Raw genomic sequence first — 22,400 nt, 5'->3', positions numbered from 1 at the left:
AAACTTGTCATCAACTCCAATTTGTTTATCTAAAACGTGTCACCAACTCCAATTCCTTTACCTTTGACAAGAGTTGATCTACATGTATAGGGACATGGCAGATAATTGGGTAATTCATTGGAGCAAGGTAGATGGTCCAAAAATCTGTTATCGGTCAAGTATGTTACATATCTGTTGTCACTTACTACTATAATTGAAAGTGTTCTCTTAATGAAAATTCTCTTTAAAAGACACAATGCAGTTCATATTGCATTGTACAATTTAAATATGGGAAATTATAGCACTGCTGGAAAAGGGTACGGTGTGCTACTATAGTAAATCCAGCCCTGTTTACAAGGTAGAATCATGTCTCTGTGAAATGATTAACACACAACCTCGTAATTTGTTTCAAACAGCTAATCTACAATACATTAGGATGATTATACAATGTTATTTGGCAATATAAATACAATTTATTTCTGTCACATACTCATCTTATTTACACTTTTTAATAGTTGTGTTAAAGTTCCTATCTTTTGAGGGAAATTTCGTTAAAACTCTCATTAATAAATTATTACTACATTGTTAAAAAGGTTAGGCTATTCCAGAAATACATACACCTCCTATGGAAGATGTGACCTTAATCTTCCACACAGGGAGTGTGAATTTCAAAGGGGGCTACCTGAATTGTAATCTACATTCTACACCCCCTATGTGAGAGATTAAGGTCTTCCACAGAGGGCATATGGATTTCAACTGGAATAGTCCATTACATAGTAGCCATAATTATGACAAGTGTAGATCACTCGATTTGCACACATAATGAATGGCTAAACTTGGTTTACTTATAGTCTGTATACTTTTCTTGAGTCAGTAATTTAAATATTGTTTTTTAGTGTATCTCTAAATGTGATGAGAAGTATATAAAAGTATATTTTCAGAAAGGAAATGATGCAAGAAATCCAACTAGCGTAATAGATTCCTGCAAAACAGTTTTTGGGAAAATCTCACAATTTGATTTTACTTTACTGATTTGAGGAAGGTATACGGACTATAGAAATAGGTGAGAAACATTACATTGTGGGTTGACACCAATATAGATGCACTTTCTTTCAGCCTCATTCCCAAACTCCAAAAATTTGAATTTTTATACCATCAGAAACCAGGCACCTTGAATCTGTATTTACCACCGAGACACCAATGGACAATTTCACCGGTAAAGAATCCTTCCCGCTGATGCCAGACATTCATATATCTCAAAACGGAGTCATTAAACTCCTAAAAGATCTTCAGGAGAATAAAGCTCCTGGCCCGGATGGATTGCCATCGAAGATTCTGAAATTATGTGCCGATGAGTTGGCACCAGCACTCACAAGTATATTTAACAAAAGCATGCATACTGGAGAGCTACCAAAAGATTGGTTGACGGCCAACATCTCACCCATCCACAAAAAAGGGGACAGGACATTTGCAGCGAACTACAGACCTGTCTCATTAACGCCAATATGTTGTAAGTTGTTTGAACATATACTACACAGCAACATAATGCACCACCTTGACAAACATAATATTCTTACAAACAGACAACACGGGTTCAGGTCCATGCACTCATGTGAAACCCAATTGTTACTCACCATTCATGACTTGGCCAAATCACTGGACTGACAGACGCCTTTGGATATGATCATCATGGATTTTTCAAAGGCGTTCGACACTGTCCCTCGCAAACGTCTTCTCCATAAGTTAAAAACTTGTGGTATTACAGGTAGTGCACACACATGGATAAAGAACTTTCTAACCAAACATACTCAGAGGGTTGTTGTCACTTTTTAAACATTCTCAAGTGGGTCCATGTCAAATCGGGAATGCCCCAAGTTTGCGCCCTTTTGGTGACCCCTCTTGTTTTTGATCTATCTGAATGATCTCCCTGACAACATCTCCTCTGAAATCAGATTGTACCCGATGATTGCGTGTTATATCGGCCAATTAAAAACAACAATGATATCTCAGAATACAGTCTGATCTTGATGCATTATCCACATGGCAACACTCATGGCAAATGCATTTTAACCCTGATAAGTGCTTTGTACTTAAAATATCACATGCCAAGACACACTCTACTCATCAGTATAGACTTTCAATCAATTTTTAAATCCCACTCATATCTGGGTGTCAATATCTCTGCATGACTTAAAATTACCCACATAAATTCTGCCATTTCCAAAGCTAATAGAGTGTTAGAGTGTTATCCGCAGGAATTTCCACTCCTGCCCCACTGATTTGAAATCTACCTTACAAAATCTGTGATGCACCTAATGAGGAAGTTTGGGATCCGTCGATGGTGATCTGTGCAATAAACTTGAAGCTGTCCAACGACGGGCAGCTAGATTAAATTGCAGAGATTATTCACCATACAGTAGCGTGACCAAGATGCTTACCAAACTAGAATGGGATAGTTTACAACTCATGCAGGCAAGCATCTAGACTAACCATGATGCACAAGATCGTGAATGATGGCGTGGCCAGACCGGCGTCGAAGTTCTTGCTGCCAGTCCAACGCCCTTCTCGCCTCCAACACAGTAAAGCCTTTGTAAGACCACACGCTAAGAAAGACTGCTTCAATAAATCATTCTTCCCACGCAGAATTGCAGAATGGAACTACATCCCAGAACATTTGATTAACATAGCCACAACTGACAATTTCAAGCAGCAAGTATACAGCACACTCATAAGAGAAACACCACCAAAGACTACTAGAAAGCTCCTCTAACTCAAATGTACCCTCTTTGGTGACCTCATCAGGAGGAAGAGTAACCAGTCAAAGTCAAAGTCAAAGACGTTCATGATTGTGTGCATCAGCTTTCTTTCAGATTTGGTTTTTGTCATTTATCAATAAAAACCCTGTATGCAACTGAATGAACATTATCAACTATTACAAAGGTTTGCCAATGCAGTGTTTAGTGCGTATTGTTGTAGGGATGTACCATATTTTCAAAGTTTGTTGGCCTCCATGAGTGACCGTAAATGTGGTGGAGTGCATCTGAACTCTTGAAGTGCAATCTCTTTGTTTGATATAGAATAGCTCAACCAATTTCAACAAATGACTTGGTTTTAAATCAATTTACATCAGTGTGTATTTGGCTACTTTTTTTATACTGATATATATTCCTCTTGTGGAGGCATTGATAAGATCTACTGACTGGCGGTTCATGGACATTAAAAGCTCTATGCAGCCTTCAGTGTTATCACCGTATTCATTCCATTAACCGCCCATGCCCCTATAAGCACCCACCCAGTTGACAACAAGTAAACTGTGATAATATTAACTGCCGATGCAATGAAATCTGGATCATGGTCTGGACATAGAACATATGGCATGCATACTGATGATGATGGATGAATATTTTGGGCCATTTTTTAAGTATGCAATTATGTAAACAATGTAAACAAATAAGCACCCATCCAAAATGACTTTGTTAAGCACCCTGGGCAGTTATTGGAACGAATAATGTACCCTATTAGGTTTTACTGCCTGAACAGAATTGATCATGTCTCACCTCCTTTTTCAACCAAATTGACGGAAATAACTCTGGCTACCAACATTTAGCCACAAATGTGATGGGATCCAGCAAAATGAGTCGAATGTCAGGAATATTGATTTTGAGATATAACCAAGAATAGTATTCAACTTCCTTTGTATTTGATTGTTCTGAGCAACACAAAAATGGCCATATCTCCGGACCCGTAAGTCTAATTATGATTGGGTTTTCAGCCAAATAAAGCTCTGAAAATGGCTCATGCAGTGAAATTGAAAACCGAATTTTGATTTGATTCAACATCAGTCTCTTTATCTTGATCACATCCAAATTATCAGGCAAAACTTACTGTAGAAGCAAATACTTTCATTTTATGTAACTCACATGGTTTCTGTGTCAATTTACATCAGTGCTTCTAGCTATATGACCCACTGCAGTGATCTGGTCACCTTATTGACAGACACTAACCTCAGGAGGGAATTAAAGTTGTGATCAATTCTGTTCAGGCAGTGAAACCTAATGCATAATAACTAATCTTCTGTTGTCCCAATTAAATTTAGCACTCTGAACATTCAATGGGCTATTCCATTTAAAATCCACACTACCCCTGTGGAAGATTTTGCTAAAGTCTTCAACAGAGTTTTGAATAGAATAAACAATTGGTTAACTTCCATTTAAAATACTCACTCCAGTTGTGGAAGATATAGGTAAAGCCATAATACAGGGAGAGTATGGGTTTTGAAATGATTAACCATGACCAACTACATTTGAAAAACATACTCCCCATGTATAAGGTATTTCCAAAATCTTCCACAGGGGTAGTGTGGACTACAAGTGGAACAGCCCAATGCAGAATTACACATAAATCCAGCCTGAGATTTTTCACTTATCCGGCTAATGCTTGGTCCCATGATGACCAGCTAAAGAGTTTGGACAGTACTTCCTATGGAAGCCAAAGGCATCATACAAAACTTTCTTTGGTAGCTGAACAGAGCAAGAATGAATCTATCAATCTTGGTTTGATGAGATCTTGCAAGTCCGCTGGTTCAAAAGCAGATTGTCCTAAGATACTGTGTAGTTTCCTTAATGCAGCCAGACATGCCACCAAGACTGGTTCACTGTCGTTTCTCTCCCATCTCTTGTTACATAGTTCCACTAATCGAGGTATACCTATAAAATGATACAAATGAGAATAGAAGAAAAAATATATAAATTAGTTGTTCATCAGATAATAGATGTCAAATTCAAACCTGTTCATGGTGCTTCTCAAATCACAAAGTTGTTCCTGGTTAGCAGGGTTGACTCGAGAGCCCTTACGGGCCTGGAGGTATCATGAACATACAGCCCCCATTTTGCCGACAGATATTTACTGACATAATTTGTGAAATTGATGGTCCAAATTTTTCTTGCCCGCATCAATAATGGATGTGCTCATTTCTTTGAATACATTCTTTGATTTTTATGAGCCCCAGGTTTTTTTTTGGGGGGGGGGGTCCTATGACTGGGTCCACAACCCCCTACAACCCAGGGGCCTAGGGTAATGCTCCTACTTCCCCCCTTATCTGTGGGACTGCTGGATAGTAAGATACAAAGTGTTACAGCTGTCATATGGCTGCTGATGCACACCCTTCTATCACTTCCATTAAGACCACTGAACGGCAAAAACAAAATTGAAAAAGAAGCTGATGTGTCTGAAGTGGAGTCTCAAGAGGCACAAATATCAGATGCGTTGCTATAATGAAAGACAGAATTAAAAAACTAGTTTGCGTCTGACGTCATCTGTCAATCAAACTTGTTTACAAGTGTTGTGATAGTGAGATGCTGAACGTGGTGGTAAAACATAGTGACTTGAGGTTACATGTAATAAAAACCATCTCAAAATTTAGGTCTTCATAGTAGGAAACTTTCTTTCCTGAAGGCACCATGTCAACAATGCCTAGAAAAGTTGCTTTTTGCCTTGAAAAAGTACATATTTTTTCGCCATTTTTTGTGATTCCTTTTCTTTGATCGGCACCAGATGAATCAACCTTGCTTTTACACGCTATTAATCAATCAAGGGTTGTAGGGATTTTGATTGGCAGATAACATCAGATGCAAACTATTCTTTTTACCTAGCTGAGGGGCTTACACCCCCCAGCTAGGTACTGTAATGCTATCCATTCTTTCTTCTGGCAACAAACTGCACATTTTTTGCTCTAGCACAGACATGCTTTGACCGATTTTGCCCTAACTTGGTCACAACCATCATTGACCACAACCATACACGTCACCTGACTTTTAGTAGGTTAAAGGTTACACAGGGGTCAAATTGGCCAAAAACGTGATTTCAGCTAAAAATGCTTCTTCTCATACATGTAACATTCTGCAATGACGTCACTTGCACATAAGCATCGGCTTATACCCAGTACCCATAGGGTGAACACAGAATTGGGGGTCAAAGGTCATTAAGGGGGAATTTCCGGTATATAACCAAATACCTTCAAAATGCTTCTTCTGCCACATATTACATAGCACAATGACGTCATTCACACATATGCATCGGCTTTACCCAGTGCCCATAACTTGCACACGGAATTGGGGTCAAAGGTCATTAAGGGGGTAAAATATTACAATTGCATTATCTCGACATCTGTAAGGGGTATGGGGCTCAAACTCGATGACAACAAATCTCATGACCAGGTGAACATTTTACAGGGGTCAGGTCAAAGGTCACGCAAAGGTCAAATTTTAGAAATGCATTTCCTCGAAAACTGTAAGGGGGCACGGGCTCAAACTTGGTGACAACAAACTTAATGATCAAAGGAATGACATTTTGAAACACTTTGCAGGTGTCAGGTCAAAGGTTAACTGGGGTCAAATCTTATAATTTCATTTTCTGGATATCTGTAAAGGGTATGGGGCTCATGAATCTCATGACCAGGGGAACATCTTGCAATGGTCAGGTCAGAGGTCATGCAGAGGTCAAATTTTTGAAATGCATTTTCTGGACATCTGTAAGGGGTACGGGACTCAAACTCGGCAACAATAAACCTCATGACCAGGGGAACACTTGTGGAACATCTCTCAGGGGTCGGATACCTCCAAAACACCAACATGCCCCAGCTAGGTTTGTGGTCTATGACCACCATTTGCCACTAGTTAATTTTGTCTTTAAATATATAACTCCTGATGACATCTGGATGACCTTTGACCTCAACCAGTATAAATACTGTTGAAATCGTATGAAATTCTCACTGTTAAAGCCTAATTCTTTCTTATGTGAAAAAGGGACAAACCTAGGGGTCAGATAGGAAATAACAGAAACAGAAAAAAAAACATTAAATGACACAAAATAGCAAGAAAGCCACTACTAATTTTAAGTATATCGATAGACCAGTCCCTCGCCTTTGTTGATAAACAATGTCAAGTGGTCTATACTGCTTCAACCTAGAAGTACAAACCAAATCTGTTGCATCGGGGGTCGAAGCTTTGTGTCACATGAAAAGCGTGGTGCGCTTGGCAAGTACAAATCTCGCAGCAGTTGGTATGCCAAAGAAGCATTTACACACGCATTGCACTGAAATAATTATTCTCATACCTCCGGTTTCCGAGATCTATTTACTTGTACTTTTGAGTTGATGGACTATAGGGATGTTGCTTACTTGACAACAGGAGACAAATTAGACACAAAGACATTTTAACATTTTTTTTACATTACAACTATAAATATAAATGAAAAGAGCAAAAACTTTTTTTTTCCAAAAACCATGAAACCCTGTATAATGGCTGCTTATTAACCTTAAGTACAATATGTCTAAAAACTATATGATATAATTCTTATGTTAATATGGTCATAATACCAATTCTGGTCCATATTTACAGTTTAAACAAAATCCAGAAATAGCTGAAGACTCATATCAGGTCCATGAAGGCCCAAACAATGCATTTTTTGATAATTGAGTTACTATAATTATTACCTTATACCAACATTAGGATATCATACTGAAAACACCAAAAGTCTAGCATACTTGGAATATAAACTTATGAAGTTTTGTGATGTCTATTTTCATATGCATTTTTTTGTTGTTTTACTCTATATTTTTGCCTTTATCTCAATTTCAAATTTGCCTTCTTGGCCTCCATGAACCAGATTGTGTCACATATATAATCCAACTTCTAAATTTTTGCCCCAACCCACAAGTGTGGTTGTAATCTTGTTCTACTAATGCAGGACTTTGACTCACTGAAAATTAATTTATTGAAAGGGTTTTGAGCCAATCGATGTAATGAAGCAACAAAACATTGGAATTGTATCACATATCAGCAACAAATAGTGAATGATTTGTTTTTTTTAAATGCACACATTAGTTTAGTTTTTTGTAGCTTTGCAACACAAAAACCAAATAATACAGAATAATGATTAAACAAGTAGAAAGCGTCATAATTAACAAACAATATGTGATGCGATCAAGCAAAATCAGACGGAACTCGGAAATATTAAATTTTCAGTTTCTTATAGGATAGTATAAAACATATACAATGCTAGATTTTGCAGAAAACCCCACTGAATAGAACAACCAGTTCCAAAGTTGGAACAGCATACATGCCACAACACCAAAAGTTGCAAGGCAAGGATAGCCCATAAAAGCCTGCCTGGCTTATTTCCAATGCAACGGGAATGCATGGATAATCGTCTTATATCAAGATAAGTTGTATTCCTTAAATTCATAATATAATTCATACATAATTATAATTATTATAATATATAATTATCAACACAAAATTTATTCCTTAAATGTATATTAATTAATGCATATGATATAAAATTATAATAATCAACACATTTTTTGTATGCATCTTTTTGAATACATTTTGACCCATCATTGTCGTACATACACTTTTGAATTTATGCTAGAAACCCTGCTAGAGAGTAAAGACAAAGAATCCTGAAATTTACATAAATCTAATTTTTCAATGCTTCCTCTTGCCCAAAGTTTTTATATATAACTTATTTTATCTTTGTATATATATGTACATTAATGCCTGCCATATCGCACTTTCCATTTTCCAAGACTTTTGCAAAGTATTATTTGATATTTACCATTTAGAAATAGCAGGATAATATACATTTAATACAGTTGCGATCTTTTGGGAAAGTCATACTAATAAAATATTTGACATAAATGAACTGGACTACAGCATTGTCTCCATTTCATTGTAACAATTTGGTCGTAACCGATCCACAAGATGATTTGATACACGATCTACAGTAGCATACAGAAATGGATTGATAACAGAATTAATTGGTAAAGTAAATGCTGTGATCCATGGCAACCATTCAGGTGGGAGCTCGGTTACTCCAGTCTGTGCTAGAATACCCAAGATGACGATGGGAAGCCAACACATCAGGTCAGTCAATGCGATAGCACCCATTTTAAAGGCCATTTTCAAATCAGTTTTGAGCAAAGAGAATCCTGATTTACATATATACACAAATAAAAGTATGTAACATATTCCTATCAATAAACACAACAGAAAGTTAAGTCCGAGGAAAAGTCCGATTGAGAAATAGTTTTCTAGTTTTGCACCAATTTCTAGAAAGGTTTGTAAGGAAAGGTGATCATCTGGCCTGTCAAAGTTGTATGATAGTGTAATATTTCTATATTTATCCTCATATATTTTACGTCTAACCAATGGTAACCCAATGCACACATCATTAAATTGATACAATTTATCATCTTGTAAGAAAAAAGTTACAATGCTTAAAGCGAAAGCAGTAACCCATACAAATGCTGTCATCAATACTTGTGTCATTTTCCCAAATAGCTTTTGTGTTATAAAGATTTTTCGAAATGCCCAAAGTCTATCTACAGCTATAAGGGTTAGAAAGAGCAGGGATGCTTCACTTGATAACACCGATAGAAATCCTGCAAATTTGCAAAGTGCACTGTTTCTCCAATGTTCAGCGAATGAAGGAAAATACTCACTATAGTACTGATCGACAGATGCAATAATTAACAAATATAAACCCATAAGTAAGTCTGCCAGAGCTAAATTGGTGATGAAAATAACTTGTTTCACTTCCTTTTCATTTGTAGATTTAGACTTCATATTTTCACATCCCCAAATGAACACCACAATGTTAGCAAACAAAGCACAAAATCCAAAAATCCATGTACAGCATTTAACTGTTGTAGATGGGAGGAGCTGCTTACATGTTAAGTAAGGAGATTTTTCCTTTCTCGGAACACATTGAGACTGGCTCATCATTTCAAGAAAACAACATGTGGTTGGGTTGTCTACGGTGATGTAACTATTGTTTTGCAGACTCAATCCCACAAAAGAATTCTTTGTTATCTTTGTTATATTATTATATGCAATGTCTAGATATGTCAAATTGGTTAAACCAAAAAGTGCTTTACTGTGAATTTGTTCGAAGTCATTATATGAAAGGTCAAGAGCAATCAAATCTGTCAAATTTGCAAACTGATATGGGTATAACCTAGTCAGTTTGTTTGAATAGATATTTAATAACTGTAAAGGCATTCCATTAAATTTGTGGAAAAAATCTTTTGGTATATCAGTCAACTCGTTGTGATAGAGTTGGAGCTCCCTTAAGCTTTTAAGGTCTTTCAAAAGATCAGAAGGCAATAATTCAATTTCATTAGTATTTAGTGTTATTTCTTCTAACTGTGTCAAGCCTCTGAAAAGGTCACTTTGAATCACCTTGAGTTTGTTGATACCCAGGTGACACTCTTGCAATTGATGAAGATCTCTGAATACACCTGATGGTAATAATTCAATGTTATTTCTATGCAGACTTAATACCTTTAGCTTTGTTAAATTATTGAAAAGATCACTTTGTATCACAGAGAGTTTGTTGTCATTCAGACCAACCTTTTGCAGTTGATGAAGATCACTGAATACACCTGATGGTAATGATTCAATGCTATTATTACTCAAAACTAATAGCTCTAGCTTTGTCGAAATATTGAAAAGGTCACTTTGAATCACCTGGAGTTTGTTGCCAGACATGCTAAGCTGTTGCAATTGATGAAGATCACTGAATACACCTGATGGTAATGATTCAATGCTATTATTACTCAAATCTAATCCCTCTAGCTTTGTCAAAATATTGAAAAGGTCACTTTGTATCACAATGAGTTTGTTGTCAGACAGGGTAAGATGTTGCAATTGATGAAGATCTCTGAATACACCTAATGGTAATGATTCAATGCTATTTCTATGCAGACTTAATATTTCTAGCTTTGTTAAATTATTGAAAAGGTCACTTTGTATCACAGTGAGTTTGTTGTTAAACAGCTGAAGCACATTCAATTGATGAAGATCTCTGAATACACTTGATGGTAATGATTTAATGTTATTTCTATGCAGCATTAATACCTCTAGCTTTGTTAATCCATTGAAAAGGTCTTTTTGTATCACATTGAGTTTGTTGTTATATAGACTAACCTGTTGCAATTGACGGAGATCTCTGAATACACCTGATGGTAATGATTCAATGCTATTATTACTCAAACCTAGTATCTCTAGCTTTGTCAAACTATTGAAAAGGTCACTTTGTATTAAAGTGAGTTTCATGTCATACAGGTAGAGTTTTTTCATTTGATGTAGTTCTCTGAATACATTTAATGGTAATGATTCAATGTTATTTTCACTCAGACTTAAACTCTCTAGCTTTGTCAAATTATTGAAAAGGTCACTTTGTATCACAGAGAGTTTGTTGTTAAACAGGTGAAGCTCATGCAATTGATGAAGATCTCTGAATACACCTAATGGTAACGATTTAATGCTATTTCCTTGCAGATTTAATATCTCTAGCTTCATCAAACTATTGAAAAGGTCACCTTGTATCACATTGAGTTGGTTGTCATATAGTTCAAGCATTTGCAATTGATGAAGATCTCTGAATACACCTGATGGTAATGATTCAATGCTATTTCTATACAGATTTAATATCTCTAGCTTTGTTAAACCATTGAAAAGGTCACTTTGTATCACAGTGAGTTTGTTGTCATACAGGTAAAGCTCTCGCAATTGATGAAGATCTCTGAATGCACCTGACGGCAATGATTCAATGTTATTTGTATACAGACTTAATATCTCTAGCTTTGTTAAACCATTGAAAAGGTTACTTTGTATCACAGTGAGTTTGTTGTCATAGAGCCAAAGATGTCGCAATTGATGAAGATCTCTAAATACACCTGACGGCAATGATTCAATGTTATTTGCATATAGATTTAATAACTCTAGCTTTGTTAAACCATTAAAAAGGTCACTTCGTATCACAGTGAGTTTGTTGTCAAACAGACTAACATGTTGCAGTTGAATAAGATCTCTGAATACACCTGATGGTAACTCTTCAAAGCTGTTTGCATGCAACATTAACATCTCTAGGTTTGTTAAACCATTGAAAAGGTCACTTTGTATCACAGTGAGTTTGTTGTCATACAACCACAGCTCTTTCAATTGATGGCAATCTCTGAATATACCTGGCAGCAGTGAATTGATATTGTTGTTAGATAGATCTAATATCTCCAACTTCATTAACCTATAAAAAACATCTATTTGTAATTTCTCCAAAGTATTAGAATCCAAGGCAAGGCGTTTGAGAGTATAGAGATGACTAAATAAGTCACTTGGAATGAGAGATATATCATTGTGTGATAGGACTAGTGATATCAATGCAGATTTACTGTACAATATTGTTTGGTTCAGAAAGGATAGATAGTTGTTATATAAGGATAAATGGGTTAAATTCTTTGGCAGATTTGTGGGAAAGCTTGAGAAAATATTTGATGCAATATCCAACAACAACAGTTCATTCGGAAGATTTCCCAATTGAGATAAATGATAATCAGGCAAAGACAAGACCTTTAACATTAGTATCTGTGAAAATATATCTGGTTCTACTTCCTTAATATTATTGCCACCTAAATACAGTACCTGTACATTGACTAAACCATCTAACCAACTATGTGAAATATACTTAAGGTTATTTACATTTAACAGTAACCGTTTTACTTTGTACAAATGTGAAAACGAACCAGCTTCTATATCTGAGATTTGGTTGAAAGACAAGTCCAGTGTATGAATGTTTTCTAAACCTTTGAAAATACCAAGTCTGATTGTAGTCATCTTATTCCGGCTCAACAATAAAATGATAACATCTGATCGATTGAGGAAGCATTGAGGTTCAATGTGAGTGAGTTGCCTGTCAGAGAGGTCCATTGCAGTTAAGTTTACAAGCCTCAAAGCAGGAGATCCAGGTACTAAAAGAATGTTCTTACTAATATACACATCTGGACAGTCAATAAAAAACATCTGGAAGCGTAGGGTACAGAAGCAGCTAAAGGGACACTCTGGGAATTCCGCTAACAGTATATCATCTGGAAGGTCAAGGTCAAATCCAGGTAGCTCATCTGCTGTGAAGTCAGGATCACCTTCTAATGTTATCTTGAGAGATGGGTTTAACTCTTGTAGTCTAACATAAGGAATTCCAGAATATGACATTTGATAAATCTCATCAACGATATGAACATTTTTACACTGGTGGAACTTGAAGTTCTCAAATGCACGAAGGGGATCTGTACCAAACCATTTGGTATAATCAAAGTTGTTTGTTGATGCAATCATACTGCCCACCTGTATCTCCAAAATAGATGACACTCTCATGTTGATATGAATTGTACTACAATTTAGAACTATCATGCATGGTTCTGTTGCCGTAAATCCAATCCAGCCATAAGATTGATTCAAGCATTCTGCTCCCGATTCTTCCAGGGTAAAGTAGTCAAAAATAGACCAAGAGGACAACCAAAGAACATTCACAATAATTCCGTATTTATTAGAAGAGGACACCACAGAGTCGCACGTTTCATTCTTATACATCTGAATTGTAAGTGTTTCATTCCGCGAAAGAATGAAATGTTGATTTTGACATCTTATAGTATCATTGGCTTCAATCACTTCAGATGATGTTATATCAAAACAGATCATCACAAGTGAGAACAGGAGAGAGTATAAATATAATCTGAATGCCATCATGAAAAACTGTCTGAATCATAAACAAGACCGAAGATGGATTTTGATTGGTTTCAAGAGTTTGGTTTACTTCAATGTAGTTTCAATCAAAGCATATTTTTCTTACCACGGCAAGCTTATTTCATTTAATGCTTAAAGTTCTATCTTTAACATCCATGCACTGCCTTTCCTTACGTGTAGCTATATGCAGATGATGAAGTGGTATGTTCACTCCAATGCGATTGTATGTTGGAATTGGAATTTCCGCACTTCAGCAAAAACACATTTAATGCCTATACCATACAAATATTATGTCTTCATACCATCAGTGGCTCCACGCATTTGTTGGATAATTTTTGCAAATCTGTTGATGACTCATAACATTGATTCCAGTATTAACAATATTTACTATTCATTCAATCCGGCTGCTAGTGTTGTAACCATGGTGACCTATCAAATCAGACACTAGTTTCCTCATAAAATATCTTTCTCTTGTGAGGATGGTACATATGTGTTTTGATTTTTGTTTTACAAACTGGATTTGATGGTAACAGTTCCTACTTATTCACTGTTCACAATTGATTACTTCCTCCTCAAATTCAGTGACATACAGCAGCATATAATATTAATGTCTTCTTAGGGCTTCTTAGTCCTGCCAACCTTTCACATCCAATTCTAGTTTGTGGAGGTATGTCCTGTTATCTCCTCATACTCATCGATGAAGTCCTCACTGCTATTGCTCATAAACTTCTTGCAATACCAGTTGAGATTCAGTGTTTTAAAAAATAGGTTTCATGCCTATTATAGTTCATTCACAGAGCAGGGTATAATAGTCCTAACTGTTGCATGTCTGCAGCTACAATAATCATTCTGTAATAATGTGGTGGAAATTCCCAATATCTGCCCTTATTTATCATGTATGTAACAATTTGCAAGGTTCACTAATCACAAATAATACACTGTAGCAACAAATGCCAAACAGGAATTGCAAGGGGAATTCCAATTCATATTTGCATTTCCTTATATTGCACAATGATTTACAGTTGTTTTTTACTCCTTTTGTTTGTACATGTAGTAACAACTCCCACAGGCACAATAATAATCAATGTGTTTGGGGATTCTCCAAACTTTTTGCTGCCAGAGAGTTGCAGTGGCAACAAAACATGTAGCTTGGTTTCGACACCTATATTGTCCCATGCCATGTTTGCCTCAGTAATCATGATCAATGGGCTATTCTATTTAAAAGCCACACTACCCCTGTGGAAGATTTTGGAAATATCTTCCACAGTGGGAGTATGAATTTTAAATGGAATTAACACATTAGGCAGCTCCATTTGAACTTCAGACACCCTCTGAAAAAGATTCTACCTAAATTTTCCCCAGAGGGAGGGTAAGTTTCAAATGAAGCTACCTAATGTGTTTATTTCATTTGAAATTCATACTCCCCCTGTGGAGGATATTTCCAAAATCTTCAACAGGGGTAGTGTGGATTTTAAATGGAATAGCCCAATGATGAAAAGTCCCGATATCAGTATTATTCTATACTGCACCAAAAAAGTATCCTTACACTTGGATGAAAAATCTTAATTTTCAAACTAAACCATATTTGGGTAAATTTATTTGTTTAATAGATGCACTATCTAATCCTGCACATCTTGACACCCCATTGAATCCAATGTGACTTCAAGAAGCAAAGTTACAAGCATTTGATTAAACGAAGGTCCGGTTTTAAAAGTGACAAACTGCCCCATTCAAAACTCCACAGACTAGCCACCTGGTTTGACAGTGGTGAATGGCTAATTTATGTGTGCCTTTAATTCAAAACAAAAGAAAATTGAAAGAAAAGAACTGACAAATAAAATGAAACTTATTAAAAGTACAGAGAAGTAAAAACTGAAATAAAAACTGCTTTAAATAACGCTTCATTGAAGAAACTGTTGTTGCGCTTGTTGGAATCTCTTTGCGCCGTGTATAGGCCAGTTTGTCACTTTTAAAACTGGATCTTCGTCTTTTCAATTGCTTGTAACTTTACTTCTTGAAGTTACATTGGATTCAATGTGGTGTCATAATGTGCAGGATTAGATAGTGCATCTATAAAAAAAAATTACCCCAATATTGTTTCTGTTTTGAAATTGTGATTATTTTACCAAGTGTAAGGATACTTTTTGGCACAGTATATTACATATTTCAAGTTCATGCATTTCAAGATATTAGCAATTTAAAGGTCCAATACCCATGGACAATGCTAATGGGAAAAGGGGTGATTTTGTGGGGAATTCCAATATAAAAGACTCTGACAAACATTCCAAAATATCCTGCCCATCACCAAGGGAACCAGACATGGAAACTAGAATTACTTGGTAATTAAACATTAAATTTTATTTTAAAGTTGGTGAGAAAGACTACTGAACTTTTAAGTGGATCAGTTTTACCAAACAAGGCCATACCAAGACACACTTGAACTGCTTTATCCAACAAGAGCACCTACAGTGCTGTAGTCACACCTGAATTAAGCATTCATAACTGGAATTTGATTTGTTCTGAACAAGTCATTTGAGCTGTAACATCTAACCTTTTAAGTAGACTATATCGGGCCTATCTGCTGCACTTAGTGACTGTGCAATATTATGAGCCAGGGGTGTAAAACCCAAACAACTTTTCAAAAAGTGCCCCCCCCACGGACCTGCCAAAAATTGCTCCCCCTCTCAGGCTGCCAAATAATCTTTGCCCACCCCCTGCACATGCCGAATTTTTGGGAACCCAATTTGCAATCCTTGGTCTAGACATATGATGTGAACATAGTGTGCAGGAAATTTTGAATATTTTCTGTACTGTTTTCTTAGCCTTTTTAAAGTGCTTTATTTAAAAGGTGCCCATGCTAAACATCTCTGGTCCCCTTTTGTATGTTGAAAACTTGTTTGTGCAATATGAAATTAAAAACAACTTTAAAGTTGCTGCAAGTTAAAATATACAATTATTTTAGTCACTGATTACACCTACTAAAGAACAATACAGCACTAATTTATTTTGGATTAAAAAAATATCCTGTTTTGCTAAATGAAACACAGGTAAATCCTCATTCTTTAGTCCACAAACAAAACAGGCCAAAAACATGCAATTTGGCATGTTTTCTTACAACTGCAGCCACAAAATTCTAAGACTTGGAACAAGTCTAAGCATTCATAATACTAAGTATAAGCTAAGAGTTAGTTCATAATTTTAATATTTTATGTTATTTTTAATATTTTAAAAATACTTTCATTCATCTAGGAAATGTTCAAATTGTATAAAATTGAATCTTGTCAACCAGAAAAACTCACTTTGGTTAGATGGAATCACCGACGTTGCGGCCAAAACCTTTGGCCTTCAGCTGTGGGGCGTTAGAGTGAATCTGTCACATGGTTGGGATTGGGTCATCAAGCAACTTCCTCACTGATTGACCTCGGATGACCCAAGATCATCCACCCAGCTGAAGGCCAAAGGTCTGGCCGCATTTTATATTTGAATGCATAACATTGAAATTAATTAATTAATTAATGGATTAGGATTTAACTATTTTTCATTTGGCAAAATAGGATAGTATTTTTTAATCCAAAAAAAATTAGTGCTATATTTTTCTGGAATAGGGAGTACTCCTCATTCTCATGGTTCTTTCCACCTAATCGCAGCAATATACATTTTGACCTCCAGATAATCTTTGACCTTGGAGGACCTCTGATTGTTTTTTATCATATGTCTCATACATACCGCAGAATGTGGGCATATTTCCTGTGGGGGTCGATGTTAAGTCAAACTCACAAATAGTGCAAATAGTGTGAGCGTACAAAAAAGAAACTTCGCGCAGAAGATGAGCGATGTCGTTTGCTCTGGATGTGATTCAAACCGAGACCCCACGCATGCCAAGCACTAGGTCGCAGACACTTAGCCACAGGTCTTATGCTGGGGTCTTATGCTGGCTGGGCCAGCAAAAGCGTGCCCATATATCACTTAGGGTGATTGCATCATCACATATCGTGGGATTGTTTGTTTGTAGTGTTTTGTAGTACTCAGGGCGGTTAGGGTTAATTCAACTTTTTTATCAACCAGGATGATTCCAGCATATGGGTCTTGGACTTTTAAGGCATGCGATCACACTGGCATGCCTTAAAACACAACCCGGAGACTTGAATGATCACTCTAGATCGGTATTTCTGAACACTTACAACATAACTAAATCCTAACATTACACAAAAATAAGCAGCCTACTTAAAAGGACATTTTTGTGATCCAAAGCATTATCCCCTACTTTTCTCAAAAAATGTAGAGATTTTTATACCACTGGAAACCTCTAGCGCCATAATGTTTATGTACAAAAAATTTCTTGCAGACTAATTCATTTTGCAAAAATTTCGTGAAATTTGAATTATGTTCTGGTATACCAGAATGAAATTACAACACTATGGAGCATTGTAATACACTTAATCATGCATAACTCGCAAACGTAAAATTGGAATCAACTGAAATTTAGGGAATAAGCTTTTTTTGTGGACATCTACTGAAAAATGTCATCATAAGAGGATGTTAGGATTACGAAATACTCCTTTAAGCCACATAGCTAATAAATAACTTTTCATAAAACATACCTTGCAATTCCATGATTGCTATTGCACTTTCCTGATCCCGTATTAACCTTGCCAATGCTATAGCTGCCTTCTGCTGGACACGCTCACAAGCTACTGCTATATGCTCACTGTTCTCCTTGTTACTATGGTAACCGTTTTTCCTCTTGCTGCGATTCTTATTGCCGTCTACTTTCACAGGACTGTTGAGTGATGGCGGTCTGACGTACAGGAAGCTTACTAGAAGAGCGATGCCGTGTGATTGGAGGATTTGTTTTCGACATTGTTCTACGACTGCCATGTTAGCTAGGATGGTTGCAACCTGTGAGTGTAAAAATGTCAGAAATAAATTTAAGTATCAATCAATTTTAAGGTTATATAGAAAATGTTTAACTCTTGATCTCAATACAAAAATATTTACCTCTGTAGTTTTCAGCTGTTACTACTAGTCTTCATCAGCAGAATGACTCAATCATGTACTCTTTGAAGGTCTTTGACCTGATTATTACGTCACACTTCAAGAGTGCATGATCGGATCATTCCGCTGATGAAGGCTGTAGTAGTAACAGCTGAAATTTATGGAGGTAAATATTTTTATATTGAGATCTTTCTATATCTGCTAATTTTAAGGTTACTTAAAGGCCCATTCAGTGAATTGCTCATTTGGACGATCGCAAATATTATCAAAATACAGATTTTGGTACCTTTACATGATCTTTAATATATATACGGACAGTATATAAATTAGCTATGTATTTGAATGGGGCTTCAACTTCATCAATATTGTTGTTTTCTTTGTTTTTTGCCAAATTCTTCATTCCAAAAATACCAAATGACAATTTGAATGATAATATCCTTCACATTTAAGCAATTTATAAACAGTTTTAATTTTTTTACACTTGTGCTGGGATCACTGAATGGACTTTATCAAAGAGGACAGAGGACATTTCCAAGACAGCTCCAAAGATGACAAGTGGTGAACACCATGAATTATTCATTTTGTACTTCATATAAACCAATGTATGTAAAAGAATTCAAAATTTCCTAACAAATATTTTATTTCATCTCAAAACTGAGTTTTACATATAATATATGACCTGATCCATTTCACTCAAGCTAAAATCATATTTTTTTCAAATTTGAGTTATATTATTATTAGGTTTACATGAAGTAAAAAATTCCCTTTCTATCAGTCCAAAACCGATGTTCATAACTGATTTGGTTGCGAAGTTACACAATTTTTACATGTTCATAGTCTAACTATGTCTAATGTACATACCGCTAACATATTTCTGGCTATATCTCAGTTTCGTATTTGCTGATATTAGCCTGAGCGGGTCACATAATACAATGCATTCAAGTTGAGGAATATTGTCTCTAATAATTGCCCAGGTGGGCATTTATTAGAGGCAAATTTTCAATGAACAATATTTAAATGTAAGCTTAAAAATCAAAGCCAGATCACAAAATATGACCAACGTCTGCTTTGTTTCTGGGTTCAAATCCAATATGGCTGCACTCACATAAATCCACTGGAATGATGTAGTGGATTAGACAGGCCCTGTACACATACATCAATTCTCACCTGGTCTTTGCAGTACATAGTGTCAGCTTTATTCGCATGGCATCCCGTGATGAGGACTCTTGCAGTGTTATATGTTGCTAAACATTCACATGCCATGGTATCCATGAATGTAATGTTAGCTATAGCTGATGTACCTACTAAGAATATGTTACTATTGGAAGCTTTCTCACATACACCTGAGGAAGATAAAAAATTGAAGGAGAAAAAAATAATTTGATGACTCATCAGCATAAAGGCATATGTCCATTTATTTTTAGCTGTGCTATGAAATTGTTTCATCTACATAGCTCAGGACTCAGCAGCACAAGTTATATATACATGCATTAGTGCACAGCAGCACAATGATGAACTCAAAAGACCAAGTTATGTCTTTGTGCCACTGAGCTCTTAAGTGAATGAGCAGTAGCTAATGGACATACGTCTTTGTGCCGCTGAGTCATAGTGTTGTTTACTACCCAGAATCAATCATGTATGCAATGAAGCAGTATTAGTTGCGATTGCTCACATTACATCAAAAATGGTTCATTGGATACCCAAGCATGGGAGGCAGAAACCTGGAAGACCCGCCCTGACCTGGAGGCAACTGACTTCAGGACAGAAATGGAAGATAGACAAATTTGGAAAGCCATTACAGTTTGAGGACAACACTCTAATTAAGCAAGTAAGCTCACATGGAGTCGGATGCTATTTACTAAGATATGGCAAAGATAGCACTTAAATTTCAAGAAACCAGGAATGTCTATTATGCATGATATACACTTTAAGTCAAAATGTCTGCTACTCCTGTACCAACATAATTTATTACCTTTCATTGTGGTTGCGATTCTAAAAAGAGTTCACTAAAAATAAATTTTAAAGGATGAGAGATGTTAGAGGTAAGGCTTAAAGCCATAATGTGTGATTTGCTTCACAGTGACGCCCTCAATTTTACTCGGATTTCTACTTATCGCATAATTATAATGCCCAGTGGTGTACTAAAATACCACGTAAAAGACTAAGCCTGAAGTACTTTAATGACGGTAAAATTGAACTTTTTATATTAAAACCGGGTCGACCCGGTTTTAATCATAGTTCATCGATTGACTGCTTGCTAACATCTTCCGTGGATGTCAGCTTATGTGTACACACGTCGAGCGCGATGCTCCGTGTAGTATTACATGTTATGATCGGCGAGCGTAGTACACGCATTGTAGGCGCTGAAATGAAATCTCAATTTTCTTTGTTATACCTCATTTGTTTGGCTCAAAATTAAAAAGGGTAATGTGATCAGTGAAAACAAACATTTAAATAGGAATTTATTCTTTATGCAAATCACACATTATTGCTTTAAATTGGAGACCTATAGATTGAAAATTAATGCTCTATGACTGGGATTAGAAATCCAATGGTCTAGAGTGCAAATCCTGGATAGGTAATGATATTGGTTTCACTATCTGTTATTTACCCAATATGGTGAAAAAATTTATATGAAATGTATTTACCAAGCATTTTGTGTGCTCAAGTTCAATAGTGACGTAGGTGCATATTTAGCTGCTTTCTGTATCATATTGTGGGAATAAAGTTAATCGTGTAGAGCACACATACACACATACAAATGTGATTTATCAGCACGCTTACTATGAAAAACCATTGACGTCACTACCAAACTTTAGGTGAACCAAAGTTAAGTTCCATCACAGCAAAAAAGTTCTAAACCAGAACTGGGGAGGGGGCTGTGCCTTAGAAATCAGCCCGTATGTGTGTGCTGTGGACACTTTTTCTGCTGCAAGTATCTTGATTACTACAAGCCTAATTACCTGTTAATTCTCTGAGCAAGTCTTCCATATGTTCAATAAAGCCTAATAAATGATGATAGTTGTCTATGTTAGGAGATGTAATATGTGCAATCACAGATGCTGCTTCAGCTTTCACTGATTCTGGTGATGTTGGAGATGACAGGATTTCACTGAGATACTCCACACCACTTGCCTGTAAGTACACAACAAAAGGAGGAAAAAAGAAAACATTAGACGTCTGAATTACTGCAATAGCAGCTCAAGATTTTAAAGTTCTGGCATCAAGCAGTTGACTTGATCATTAATCTTCATCTTCCAATGAAGTACAGTCCTCTCCAAGAGAGAATATATTGTCTTACTGTGTGCAATGCAATGCAAATGTGGCGAGCAGGATCACAACTTTCAAAGATGCGCTTGGAGAACTATTTACAGGTGCAAATATTATATGCAAGTAACAACTGGTGAACCCAAATATTAGCATAGAATCAGTGGCTTCAGTTTACTCCTGAAGGACACCAGTGATTCAGCTGTCACTACAGAGGCTGGGATTTAGATCCACAAGCAGATGACACTAGGAAAGAAGGAGTATTGGTAGTCTAAGATCCTGCAGTGTTGTTGCCTAAATGCATGGATTGACCCCTTGTAGATTCAGTGGATGGGATGAAGAGCCGTGTCCCGAAATGGAATGGAGACGAGTCTATGGACGATGATACATCAAGATGACTTTGTTGCATGCACGCCTTTCATGAACAGTTTGCCACTGAAAGTCTTCAACCATTTTGGTCACACTATACCTCTGTTTGTAGTCAGATTTGACAATTCTGTTCCTAAATCAATGAAATCACATTTCTGAAAATTTAGTAAAAACTGTACCAATTTGTTTTAAAGCTGATGGAATATTTGG

At 36.3% G+C, this 22,400-nt stretch overlaps 1 protein-coding gene across 1 annotated transcript in view; it reads right to left on the bottom strand.

Annotated features, from left to right (window-relative positions):
* Positions 1–4,469: 4,469 nt before the first annotated feature.
* The window catches only part of LOC140148026 (protein inscuteable homolog), a 44,069-nt gene continuing 26,138 nt past the window's right edge, over positions 4,470–22,400 (bottom strand). The window contains 4 exon segments of the mRNA XM_072169861.1: positions 4,470–4,685; positions 18,161–18,458; positions 19,722–19,897; positions 21,518–21,689. Of these exon segments, the coding sequence (XP_072025962.1) occupies positions 4,477–4,685; positions 18,161–18,458; positions 19,722–19,897; positions 21,518–21,689 (855 nt within the window). The 3' untranslated portion in view covers positions 4,470–4,476.

The sequence above is a fragment of the Amphiura filiformis genome, chromosome 3, assembly GCF_039555335.1.
Source record: "Amphiura filiformis chromosome 3, Afil_fr2py, whole genome shotgun sequence".
NCBI classification, from domain to species: domain Eukaryota; kingdom Metazoa; phylum Echinodermata; class Ophiuroidea; order Amphilepidida; family Amphiuridae; genus Amphiura; species Amphiura filiformis.
Note: the sequence above shows the minus strand (reverse complement) of the source record. Positions and strands in the feature narration are given on the sequence as shown.